At 40.3% G+C, this 13,539-nt stretch overlaps 1 protein-coding gene across 6 annotated transcripts in view; it reads right to left on the reverse strand.

Annotated features, from left to right (window-relative positions):
• SFMBT2 (Scm like with four mbt domains 2) overlaps positions 1–13,539 on the reverse strand; it is a 220,138-nt gene that overhangs the window by 28,736 nt on the left and 177,863 nt on the right. For all 6 annotated transcript variants that reach the window (XM_036024478.1, XM_036024495.1, XM_036024501.1 and 3 more), the window contains exons 13-15: positions 12,754–12,796; positions 10,897–10,967; positions 8,592–8,731 (exon numbers count right to left, since the gene is read on the reverse strand). In XM_036024478.1, the coding sequence (XP_035880371.1) occupies positions 8,592–8,731; positions 10,897–10,967; positions 12,754–12,796 (254 nt within the window). The remainder of the gene's footprint in view (positions 1–8,591; positions 8,732–10,896; positions 10,968–12,753; positions 12,797–13,539) is intronic.

The raw sequence follows: 13,539 nt of genomic DNA on the forward strand, positions 1-13,539 counted from the left end.
GTCACAGCAATCAGACAAGAAGAAATAAAGGCATCCAAATTGGAAAAGAAAAAGTAAAACTCTCTTTATTTGCAGATGACATGATAATCCCAAAGAGAATAGAGAATCCCAAAGATTCCACCAAGCAACTACTAGAACTAATAAATGAATTCAGCAAGGTAGCATGATACAAAATTAATATTCAGAAGTGGGTTGCATTTTTATATGCCAATAATGAATTAACAAAAAGGGAAATTAAGAAAATAATTTCATTCACAATTGCTTCAAAAAGATAAAATACCTAGGAATAAACCTAACCAAAGATGTAAAAGAAAGAAACTGAAGATACAAATAAGTGGAAGCACATACCATGTTCACGAATAGGACAGATTAACATCATTAAAATATCCACACTACCCAAAGTAATCTACAGATTCAATGCAATTCCCATCAATATTCCAATGACTTATTTCACAGAATTAGAACAAATATTTCAAAAATTTATATGGAACCACAGAAGGCACCACATGGCTACAGTGATCCTGAAAAAGATGAAAAAAGTTGGAAGATTCATACTACCTAATATCAAACTATACTACAGGGCCATAGCAATCAAAACAGCCTAGTATTGGCATAAAACCAGACATGTAGATCAATGGAACAGAATAGAAAGCCCAGAAATAGACCCACTCCTTTATACTCAATTAATATTTGACAGAAGAAGCAAGCACATACAATAAGCTAAAGGTAGTTTATTCAATAAATGGTGTTGGGAAAACTGGACATATATGTGCAGAAAAATGGAACTAGACCACCTTCTTATACCACACACAAGAATAAATTCAAAATGGATCAAAAACTTAAATGTTAGACCCAAAACCATAAAAACCCTAGAAGAAAACATAGGCAGCAAAATCCTGAACACTGCTCATAGAAATTTTTTATCAGATATATTTCCCCAGGCAAGGGAAACAAAAAAAAATAAACAAATGGGAATTCATCAAACTAAAAAGTTTTTGTACAGCAAAGGAAATCATCAACAAAATAAATAAAGATAACCCACAGAATGGGAAAACATATTGGCCAATACATCTGATAAGGTGTTAAGATCCAAAAATTATAAAGCACTTAACAAAACTCAATGCCAAAAAAAACAAACAACCCAATTAAATAATGGGCAAAGGATCTGAATATACACTTGTCCAAAGAGGACATACAGATGGCCAATAGACATATGAAAAATGCTCAATGTCTCAAATCACCAGAGAAATAGAAATAAAAAACCAATGAAATACCATCTCACACCTGTCAGAATGGCTATCACCAATAAACCAATAAACAACAAATGCTGGTGAGGATATGGAGAAAGGGAAACCCTTTTGCACTGTTGGTGGGAATGCAGACTGGTGCAGCCACTGTGGAAAGCAGTATGGAGTTACCTCAAGCAATTAAAAATGGACCTGCCTTTACATCCAGCGATCCCACTTCTGGGAATATATGTGAAGGAACACAAAACACTAATTCGAAAGACCAAAAGCACCCCTATGTTCACTGCAGCATGATTTATAATTGCCAAGTTATGGAAGAATGCCAAGTGTCTATCAATAGATGAGTGGATGTAACAACTACGGGACATTTACACAATAAAATTCTACTTGGCAGTAAAAGAGAAGGAAAATTTACCTTTTGCCATACTGTGGATGGACCTGGAGAACATTATGCTAAGTGAAATAAGTCAGTCAGAGAAAGACAAATACCATATGATTTCACTCATGTGTGGAATCTAATGAACAAACTGAACTAACAAGTAAAATAGAGACTGACTCATAGATGGAGAGCAGATGACAGGTAGTGGGTGAGGAGGGACTGAGGAAAAAAGGAGGACTCATGAACATGGATAAAAGCAAGATAACTATGGGGAGGGAGCATATAAGAGGACTAAATGGTAATGGAAAAATATAATAAAGATTATATATTTTAAAAAAAGATTTAATCTTAAAAGCAGCAAGAGAAAAACAGATAATTACCCACAAAGAAGTTTCCATAAGACTGTCAGCTGATTATTCAAAAGAAACTTTGCAGACTTGGAGGGATTTGTAGAAAGTATTCAAAGTGATAAAAAGCAAGATTACTCTATGCAGCAAAATCATCATTTAGAATGGTAGGGCAGATAAAGTGCTTCCCAGACAAGGTAAATCTAAAGGAGTTCATCATCACCAAACCATTATTATAGGAAATATTAACAGGAATTATATAAGAAAAAGAAGATCAAAACTATGAACATTAAAATGACAACAAATTCACAACCATCAACAACTGAATCTAAAAAACAAACTAAGCAAACAAGCAGAACAGGAACAGAATTATAGGTATGGAGAAGGGGGAGAATGGGGGGGGAAAGATGCAGCAATTAAGTACAAATTGGTAGTTACAAAATAGATGGGGGGTGTTAAGAACTGTATAGGAAATGGAGAAGCCAAAGAACTTACATGCACGACCCATGGACATGAACTAAGGAGGCAGGAGTGCTGGAGAGAATGTGGGTACTGGGTGGAGGGGGGCAAAGAGGGGAAATAGGGACAACTGCAATAGCATAAACAATACATTTTTAAAAAAATTTAGTTCATTCCAAGAATTTATTTGATCCTATATAATTAATCTGAATGGAGGCCTAGGAGATAGCATTTGCTATTGATCTTTTCTCTGCTACAAAATCTTATCCTATGGTATGATGAGAAAGTCAACAAAAGTAGCTTATCTTCTTTACAAAGTGTAAAGATCTAACAACTGAAAATATTTGCGCATTTGCTTTGCCAGCCTCCCCAGACACCGACTAGCATCCCATCAGTTTCTGCATCACAGACTATGTGTGTGTGTGTGTTCGAGTGTACACCTGCCCACGCGCTGGCTCATTGTTCTTAATGGGTTAATGTTCAGCATCAACTTAAAACACCAGCAACAAAAACATCTTCAATTTTGTTGACTGACTTAACTGGGTTTCACCCAGGCAAGATTTTTCCTCTGTCCATTATTACCTGAAAAGTGTAAGTCCTTGCTTTGAGGCAATGTTTCCTGTGGCCTCAACACCACCTTCTCTCAATTATACTGATAAACCCATGGATGCTTTGAAAAATAAAAGCTATCCTCTTTTTCAGTATCATTTATATATAATTAAGGCAACTTTGGGTTTCTTCCTTTCTGAGTTCCCACATAAAGGCTCTCTTGTGTTTAAAAGTTGTGACAGGTAGCCCAGAAAAAATGGTCATCGATACATAACAAGGAGAAATTCAAAAAGGCATCACAAACTCCCAAATGGGGGACCTAAATTAAACACTGTAATCAAATCCAAGAAATTGATGGAAATAGCTTAATGGGTCAACCATGTGGCGGAAACGCGAACTACAAGCAACAACTGAAGCCAAATTCTGAAGAGCTAGGTCCCACTAAAAACTTCCCAGACCAGGGGTGGGGGGGGGGGTGAGGGGGGTGGGGAGTGGTGTTGGGGAGGCAGTGGTCACTCTCCCTCTCTGGGCCACTCACATCACTATTTCACATGTCAGTAGAACAGAGAGAGCAGAGTCAGTGCAGGGCCCTGAACCCTCAGTAACAGCACATCTGCACACTCGCTTTATGCTTTAGACTCGATGTTCAGTATTCCAACCTTCTGCTATAATGTTTGAAATCATACCTCATCTGATTGGCCTCTTTTTGTCATACTTCATGGAAGAATCCCAAAGTCAGGGATTACCAGATGCTTGTATTAGGCAAATTTCCTCCCTTCCTATTGGCCAGTAAAAAAAGGGTTGTGATGCAGGGTCTGGAGCACATGAAGCCAGTGAAAGAGGGACCGGAAGGGAGACCTCTGTAAGAGTCATCTTTTCATCTGCTCTTACTGTCAAAGTGACAAACAGCACGGGCTTCCAGATTTAAAAGCCACCACATCCAATGCCCCCACTGACCCCAGATAACACAAAACTGGGGTGTTATTCTAACACAACCGGGCACAGACCCTGCCACTGTAATTGCACTTGTGTGGTCTTGTTACACTGAGGCGGGCCCAGAGTCAAGAAGGGAAGACAAGACTCCCTCCTGCCTGCAGGGGTTCTGTCGACTCCTGAGGCCCTCATCTCTTGCTCACCACAACTCCCCAGCTTCTAGCACAGTGCCCACCTGGTACATGGATATGACTCATGAACTGTTCAGGGCTCAAAGGAGTGAATGGATGGATGATGTCTTATTCACTGCTGTGTACCCAGGGCTAGAAGGGTATGTGAGGTGGCAGATGCTCAGTAAACTTATCCTGAATGTTAAATAACTGAACACCTTGGTATTCAAAAGATCCTACAAAGATTGTGAATGGATGAAAATAAGTATCCATGGGCTACAGCTGCACCGTGCAGTCCCCACATCATTACTTCTGCACTTGCTGAAGCCCCAGAAGCAGATTGAGGGGCATAAAAATTTTGTTTGAGGTGAACACTCCAGTCTCCTCTATGGTTCCCATGTGCCCTGGTGGCAACCTCAAGCTCCACATCCTCAGACCTGTGTGCATGGCTCTAATAATTTCTGCAGTCACTTTCTGCCAAGTTAAATTTATTATAACCTATTCATTTAATGGAAGAGTATCAAAGTGACTCTTTTAGATATGAAAGATAGATAGGATAAATGATGCAGAGATGATGAATGGATGGGTAAGTGACAGAGTGAAAGACAGATCAAAAGATGTGATGGATGGATGGTAAAAAGATGGATGACAGGTAGGGTAGGTGGGTGGGGTGGGGTGGGACTGTGTGGGTGCATTTGTATTTTACTTTACCCATCAGTAACAACATTTCTGCCTCGGCAAGTGGAAGTTCCATCTAGTCTTATTTTATCTCATTGCTCTACTGTATCATATGCAGACTGATCCTGGAGTTAGCCTGGGCACATGGGTCTCAAATCAGTCAGTGTCTTGAGGATTCTCAGCTAAGTGGGACAGAGAGTTCTGTGGGAGGAAAGAATAAGGCATGGAAGCTTAGCACTTGAGAAAGCTTCCCGAGTGTTCAGGATTCACGTTGCTTTCTCCGAAGGCTTCCATGAAGCATCAGATGGAAGAAAAAAGGGAGCAGAACATCAGTTGCTATGGTTTTAGCTTTTCATAGGAAATACCCAACTGTTGACTTTCCCTGTATAAAAGTTCATCCCTTAAATGACCAACCCATGATGCCAAAAAGCAGAAGGTAAAACACAGGTCATTTCTGCTGCTGAGCCAGCATATTCCACAGCAACTAGCAGCTTCACACATCAAAGGGTAATGGGCAAAATGTGAACAAGGACTCCTAGAGAGCTCCCCCTGCCCCCGGAAATGACAGGTTTCTCTTTTTTACTTAAAACAGAGGTCACATATTGGCAAATAACCAAATAATGCTTAAGAAAAACCATGGAAGCTCCCCCATCTCTGCAATCCACCAGGTACTTTATCCTGGAGTGCTGCCTTTACATTCACAGCCTATAGAGTCTCAATAAAAGCAGGGCCTCCACCATTCTTCCTGAGCTGGTGTTTTCATGAGTTGTTTCTGCTTACAGGACTTGGTCAGTGTCTCCCATTGCATCATGTGCTTATCACAAGATGGACTTTTCATGGCAGCACACAACATTACGAGTAAATATATCATTAGATATTCCACTCCCTCTTTTTCTATTGTACTCAGGCTGGCTCGCTCCTTTAACATCTCTTGCACACAGTGAGCATGCAACACCCACCTGCCTTACTTCACTGTATATAAAGTAAGTATCACAGATCTGGTGACTAAGGAGACTGCACATAAAGCATAAAGCAGAAATTTCCTGACACCTTTGTGAGTAACTGAGAAGAATGACACTAACAGTTTCTGAGGTATGGGCAGGGTTGTGATATCAAAACCTCATGTGTTTGCTGAGGGCCCATGGAGATATGCAGTCTGTATATATTTGGGAGACCTTGGCATTACTGGGGGAGGCGTGTGGGTGGAAGTATTTGGGATAGAAAAGGACAGTCCTAGTTGACAATGATCATACTGAGCACATGGGTTTGGGTGATGATAACCACCACCACTTACTGCCTGCACTTACAGGTCCTACCCTCCATGCAACAGGGTCCCCAGGTCCCAAAACAATGTCCCAGACACCAACGGAGCATAAACAGGCTGATAACCCCTGCTCCTCCCTGACCCCAGGCTGCCTGCTCTGAGTTTCCTTATGTGGGATGACTGGACTTGACTGGGCCGTCTCAGGCTCTGGCTCCAGCTCCTCAGAGGTCGCCTGCCTCCCTTGGCTGGAGCCTTGTTGGGACCGAGGCCAGTCACAGCTCTTAGCCCCTCAAAACCTCGCTCAAGTCTAATGTTCAGCATGTTCACTGACCAGAAAGTGAATAAGCACACACATTAATAACCACTTCTGCCAAAAAACATAAAAATCACTTTTGCCAGAAACTGCTCTCTGGAACACCACTGCCCTCTCCGAGCTCAGGACCCCTCTTCTCAGCCTGCACTAAGCCCTCCGCAGGCTGGCTCTGCATCCAAACCCACAGACGTTATCTGTTTCTAGCAGACTGGACGGAGTTTACATTTTCCAAAGACATAAAAAGCTGTAACTGCAAACACACTCTGTCTTTGCTCCAATTACCTCATTCTCTTGAAGCAAAATGAAATTTGAAACCATACAGAGGTTCTGGTGCTGAAGGGAGAGCATTAGCATAAATATTGGCTTGGCGGAACTTACATTTTTCTTGCACTGAACTGAAGTGCTTGCTTTTTTTTCCTTCCTTCCTGCCTCGTGCATTTTCTGAACATCAGCAAAAAACTAGTTTTGTCATCAGAAAACTGCTCTGGCCTGGCTTTTAAATCTAGCTGCTTGCACCTATCGGAGAACTGATCAGGGGTAACTACTTTTGACTAAAAAAATCATGTAGTAAAATACCGACTCTGAAGAGAGCTGGAACCTAAGGTCACCGTGTCTGTGAACGGAGCCCGCAGGTAACTGGGATGTGCACTGTAAAAGGGTCTCGCAGGCAGCTTCAAAGAGTCTGTCAGTTCACCGTATTTTTATCAGCTTCCGTGTTCTGTTCTGATCACTTAAAACAGAAACAAGCACAAATTCAGGCAGCCAACATCGTCGTAGCAAAAATGCCCTTAGCCTGAAAGCACTGGAAGGCTGAAAAGTCACTCTTGGTCTCGGGGTCTTAATTTATATTGTGACAGAAATTCTTAGAGGTAATCCTGGTTTGAGTTCTTTGATTGAGTTTAACATCTGTAGGGATCTATGTCTGTGACAGTTTATAGAGTTGGAGTTAACCAGTGGGCCCTACCACTTACCCACATCATGGCATCCTTTTAGAGGTAGTATCCCTGAAGGATGGGATTTTTTTCTTTTCTAAATATAACAGTCTTTTATACCTATGAATCATCCCCAGTCTAAGGACCTATCCTCTTCTCCAGCCACACATGACCAACTTCTCCCAGGCACTACCTTGAACTTCCATCGGTGTGGTCTTATCCACGCTGTGGTTCAAGATTCTATACTCATTCTGCCTAAGCCAGAGCAAGTGTCACTTGCCACATACTTGTCACTTCCTCCCCTGAGCTCCCACAGCCCTTTGCTCCTATGTCTACTGTGTATTCACCCTAATGTACATCAAGCTCAGAATCATGCCATGTGCCCATCAGGAACATGAAAACCAAACAAGCAGAGGGCAGAGAATTTTTTTAACTACTGCTGCATGCAGTGCTTGGCTCCTCAAAGTTGCCCAACAAACAATTGTTCAATGGATAAAGGAATTGCTGTGCCCAAGGAATTACAACACATTCATCATAGTCCAGTAGCCACAGAGAAGATACATGTGTTGTCCTTTTACTTAAGAAAAAGCACTGATGTGTGTGAAAAAAGCAGACAGTTCAAGAGCAGTTTGGAAATGGTTCTAAAATTCCAACCTGTCTCTCAACACTGTCTGGGGCTAAGCTATAAAAATGTAATGGAGGAAACCCCCCACCAGCATGATTAGAATTCACCCTCACAGGCAGGAAGAGAAATGAGAAATAACAGCATCAAAGCGATGAGCAGCCTAGGCTTTGCCTGGGTGCAGCCAGAACACGGACTTCACCCAATGCCCGGAGACCATGGAGCCTTCTTCACGCACCTCCTGCAGGCAGGCGCTGTGCCAGATGCTGCTCCTCATCCGCCTGAGTGTCCATTCATAATGACATGCTCCACCATCTCAGGAAGTCCTTTCTTTGACCCTTCCAGTCTTACTTACCTCTTCAGGAAAACCTTCACTCTCCAGCTCTCAACCCCTCACTCCACACAACTGGTCCTTCCTCTGTCTTCCTGAAGCCCTTTGTTCAGGTCTAGTGCAATGCCTCTTGTGACTCAGAAGACTGCATGTACATCCCTCCTGCTTGACTGCAGGTCTCTCATGGGCATAGACACCATTTTCCAGCTTCATATGACCATCTTCAGCCCACAGGATTGAGAGACAGGAAGTGCTTGGTAAATGTTACCTGAACTGATTCACGTTTCTGTTTTCTCCATCAGAAATTGCACCTATACCTTAAGTACCCTGTGGGAATAAGCCAAATACCATTCTGAGTGCAGCTTACCTCTTTAAGAACCAGCACACATTTGCCGGGTCCCACGGACTGAGGTAGCTCGGCAATTCTCCCCTTGTTTAGGTAAGGGCCTGAGAAACATCTGTGATTGATGAAGAGCTGAGGACAGCAGTATTTCCCGTTGACAGTACCTGTGGGGAAGAGCAACACAGCTGATGCTTCAGGAACTGACAAAAAGCTTGCTTCATCCACTTAGCTGGAAAAACTACCCAGAGGCACACAGTGTCTTAGTATCTTAACATTTTATAGACACAATAATATCTTAGAAATTTTGACTATTTTTCTATCATATAAAATAAATTTTGTTTATTGTGCAGTATTTAAGACACAGAGCATGCAAAAGTTAAGACAATGATAAGTAAGGTATCAGGATGAGGCTTAAGGGAAAAAAACCACGCAGAGCTGAGTCCCGGTGTGTTCAGTCCCAGAAACCCCTCCCAGAGGCAACCACTCCCTGGCACTGGTATTTATCATTCCCTGAATTCTACCACACACAGACACATGCACATGTTTAACGACAAGACAGATATATGTTAAATCTTCCTTAAATGGTTTTTGGCAACATTCTGTTTGTCCAACATGAAGTTCCTGAGATCCATCCAAGTTGGTAAATGATTATCCCAAACACTCATTCATTTTTCACTTCTGTGTATTATTCCATTGTAGGAATAGATTACAGTGGAGGTTTCCATTCTCTTTTTGATGGAAATTTAGTTGCTTCCACCTTTTCAATGTTACCAACAGTGTTTTAATGAATACAACTGTAAAAATCTACTCCTGTTTATGGACCAAATGTGTACACACACACACGTGCGCACGTGCACACACACATATATACTTGGACATATATATATGTCTAAGTATATAACAAGGAGTAAAGATACACAGCCATGGGGCCTGCGTAGCTTTAGTTTTACTAGACGTGGCCAGACTGTTTTCCCAATGACTGCCCAAATTGATACTTGAATAAGCACCATGTAAGAGTTTCTGGTCTCCCACTAGGTACTGGGCTTCTTCATTCTGTCGATCTGATGGATGTGTAATGTTCCTAACACTGACTCAAATTTGCATTTCCCTCATTATTCTTTCAGCTTAGAAAGTGAACAGGGCAAGTTGTTGGTCTCACTGTATCTCCAGTTGCCATGGGGAAAAGGAGAATAACTAAATGGTATCACCCCAAAGCTCCTGGATGCCTAAAAACACAGAATGAGGCTTCACTTTCAGCTGAGAGGCTCACTCTCTCCCACTGCTGCTCCAAGCTAAGCTGCACTCTCTGTGGAATTTCTTTATAGAAACTGCTGTAATTATGATGGCAATTTAACAGTCCAAGAAGTTTTGTTCTCATAGAACCTCAACTAAAAACCAGTAGGTAAGAAGGGAGAAATATAATTTTCTTCATATAAGAAGAAAGAAGTAAAATAATTATAGACTCTGAAAGAATAGCAGACATGGCTCTTTTAAAGGCATTTTGAAGTTTCAATTCTATACAACAGGCAAAAAAATTAAGTCTACCACTGCATTTACATGGAAATTTTTGGAAGGATTACTCTGCCCAAATGTTAAGAAAAACAATTTTAGTAAACCTACTCATAAAACTGCTCTCTTTACAATGAGGATAACTTCAACTAATAGAATTTTTCCATAGCATATAGGTTTTAACCCCAGAATCCAGAGCAAGTTTCATTTTGACTAGAAAATACAATTGTTAATCAAATATATTACTTAATGTAACCAACTTGTCTATGATCAGACTTGTGGTCAAAGGGTAATTCCCTTTCATGTTTTCAAAGATCACTGCAAGATGTAGGACTTTGTATATTAAAAAACATATTATTCACAACCAGCTATTCAAACACAGAGGGTTTTAAGGAACAATTCTAAAGCCCACAGGGACTTAAGTATTAACCACCATTGTAAAAATGCAAGTGGAACTGGCATAAAATGTCAAAAAAGGAATACCTAAAAATGATTACTTTCAACTCCTTTTTCCACATTATTTTCCATGACACACAGACTTAACTGGTCTCAGAATTTCTCAGTAGCTCACGGGCCCTTTTCCTGCAGACCAAGAGAACTGTCTAGAGCTACAGACCAAAAGTAGAAAAAAAGAGGCACAAAGAATTTAGCTAAAAAAAACCTTTTTATAAAGTGTAGGTATCCACTAATAAGTAGCAACAGAGTAAAAGAGAATAGGCGCAAAGCTGAGATATTCTTATGTTGACCTAAAATTGTGTGCATATCTCCACTGGTGGCAACAAACTGGGAAGCGACAGAGAGCCCTCAGTAGTTCATTTACCTGTGGTGTCCAGGGAAGGGAACAGACATAGGTCATGAGGTATTTTCTCAACAGGCACTGTGGATGGCAATCTGTTGATAAAGAAAATAAAACTTTCATGGGTCTCACACTGTAGGAGAAACCAGTACATTCCAAAGTCTTTTTATAATGTAAAGTGACTATTAGAGAAATCTAAGAGTCTAGTAAGACAGGATGTGTGCACTTGGGAGCAACATCTGTAGGAACACATAAAAAGATCACTTAGACAGGTTGTTCTCAATTCTCTAATAACACAAAGATATCTGATCCTCGTGCGGTCATCACTGATCAATGAGGTTCTTGTAGGTCATGGGCTGGTCTCTTGCTATAGAATTATAATAATGTCCTTAGGTGGATTTTGAGCATGCAGAAACATCAACTTACATTGACTTTAATTATATTCACCTTTCTCTTTAATGTCTACATGAAAACCACTTTTTGGTGACCTTTGATTTCTGGGGACTGTGATTGTGTAGGACACAGCCACACCAAAAACAAGACTTTCAAAGAAAACCTATGAGCTGATGGTTCTTAAAATGTGAAGTAGGCTTATTCTAGGATAAAAGTCTACATTATATTTCAGTACAAAGTTGCTGAATAAATGTAAAAAAATATAATCTTAGGGGGGAAAAGTAGAATGGGTTTCACAGGGGTATCCGGGTTGGTTGGGTAGAAATCACAATAGAAAAGCTACATAAAGTCGAAGTAAACCAATATGAGAGATATAGTTGGGTCATCTACAACACTGGTTCTCAAAGTTGCTTGGGAACTTGTTCGGCATGCAGGTGCTCAGGCCCCACTTTAGACATGTCGAGTCAGAAGTTCTGGGGACAGGAGCCCAGCAACCTGTGTTTGATGAGTGGTGTAGGTGACTGATCCACGGACTGCAAGTTTAGGAGTTATGAATTCAAATTTGGATTCAATAATGAAACTACTTTCTTACTTATTCTTTATGTCAATGTTATCCAGATAAAACTGGAATCAGATTGTTAACCTGATACACTGTTTAGGAATGAATGTGCAAGAAATAACCACAAAACTGTTACTCACACTCCAATGGCAATGCAGTTATTATTCAATTCCATTTTATTTAAATTTGGGTACATGAAAAAATGCTGTTTTTAATTTCATTTCCATCAGTATATTAAGAAAACAGAAAGGCCTGGCAAGGGATATGTATTTTGGTATATTTCAGATATTTGCCAATATATAAAAATACTACCCACAGCTGCAAGCTTCCAAAAACATACTGCTGGCATCTATACACACAGTCCTCATAAAGTTACAATACGATTGAAATGTGGGATAATCTGTATTTATTCAATAATGTAGGGCCTACAAATTTTATACATGGAATCTAATTTAGCTTTCCTAAACACCCCTGAGAAATAGGTATTTTACAAATGAGGGCATTGAGATGCAAAAACCTAAGCCAGCTTGCTAAAGTTCTCCCAGCTGGAAGTCTCTGACCCCCAGGCCTGGCCATGACCAGTGATGGGGGGCATGCTGGGTGGGGCTGCCTGGCCTCTCAGGCAGGACCACTGTCACAGAGAGCCATTGAGGGTAATGTGTGAGACTGGGTGTCCTTCGGGTGTGCTGACGTGGAATCAAAGTGAGAAGTTACAATCTGGAATAGAAGTCCCTTCAGAAGAAGGCCCTGTGTCCTGCACAAAATACGTGCACAATAAATCACGGTAGATACATTTTATTGTCATCTTCAGCACCGTGCTGTGTGTTAGCTCTCTGACAACAGCCACACTTCCCCTCCTCAGTAAAGACTCTCCACAGATTATTAGGAAGTTTCTGAAAACTGAACAAAAAAAGAAAAGAAAAACTTACTGTTTTTCTGGTTGCACAACTGCAATCTTTCTCTTCTTTTGTGCTGTAAAACAGGCAAAAAAAAAGGAAAAGAAAATCAACATGGCTAACTAGTTGGGCAAAAGCATTTTTAAAAATGGCTTGTGTAAAACCATCAGTTTTAAAGTAACAATTTAAATATGGAGAGTTATTTCATTCATGCCACATTTTATCTTAATTTCTTCTAGCATAAAATAGAATTCAACTTATCAGAAATGAGGTCTAAATAGAATTTAGTATTTAATCTTATCACTACACACTGTCTACTTCATTTTCAAATGTGATTTTAATACAAAAGAAAAACAGCACACATATCATACCTCACATGAACACACCTGATAAGATAAACTGTTGCAAGCACAATTACCCAGATGACTTTTTTCCCAAAGAAAGTGTGATAAGTCAAATAACATTACCATACTAGCTATTCCCAAATTAGGAGGAGAGGCATGTTTTTAAACTAAAACATTTTATTATTGAAAGGAGGACTGGTGCCTGGTAAATATGTCTGTCAAATATTAATATAAAGCAGTCAATGATAATTTTTGGAAAAGAACATTTCCAGTTCATATTTATAACTGATTAGAACCATGTTAACAAAGAAGACCAGAGCTTTTGGCATCTATTAATTTTGGCACAGATATTCTTGCATCTTCCAACATAAGCATAAATTAATCCAACAAAACTTTTAAAGCTGTCAAGAGTTTGGTGGGTTTAGAGTTAGAGGGAAAAACTGAAAAAAAGAATGCCTTGAGATTGAAATAATTA

Source organism: Phyllostomus discolor, chromosome 1 (assembly GCF_004126475.2).
Source record: "Phyllostomus discolor isolate MPI-MPIP mPhyDis1 chromosome 1, mPhyDis1.pri.v3, whole genome shotgun sequence".
Taxonomy (NCBI): domain Eukaryota; kingdom Metazoa; phylum Chordata; class Mammalia; order Chiroptera; family Phyllostomidae; genus Phyllostomus; species Phyllostomus discolor.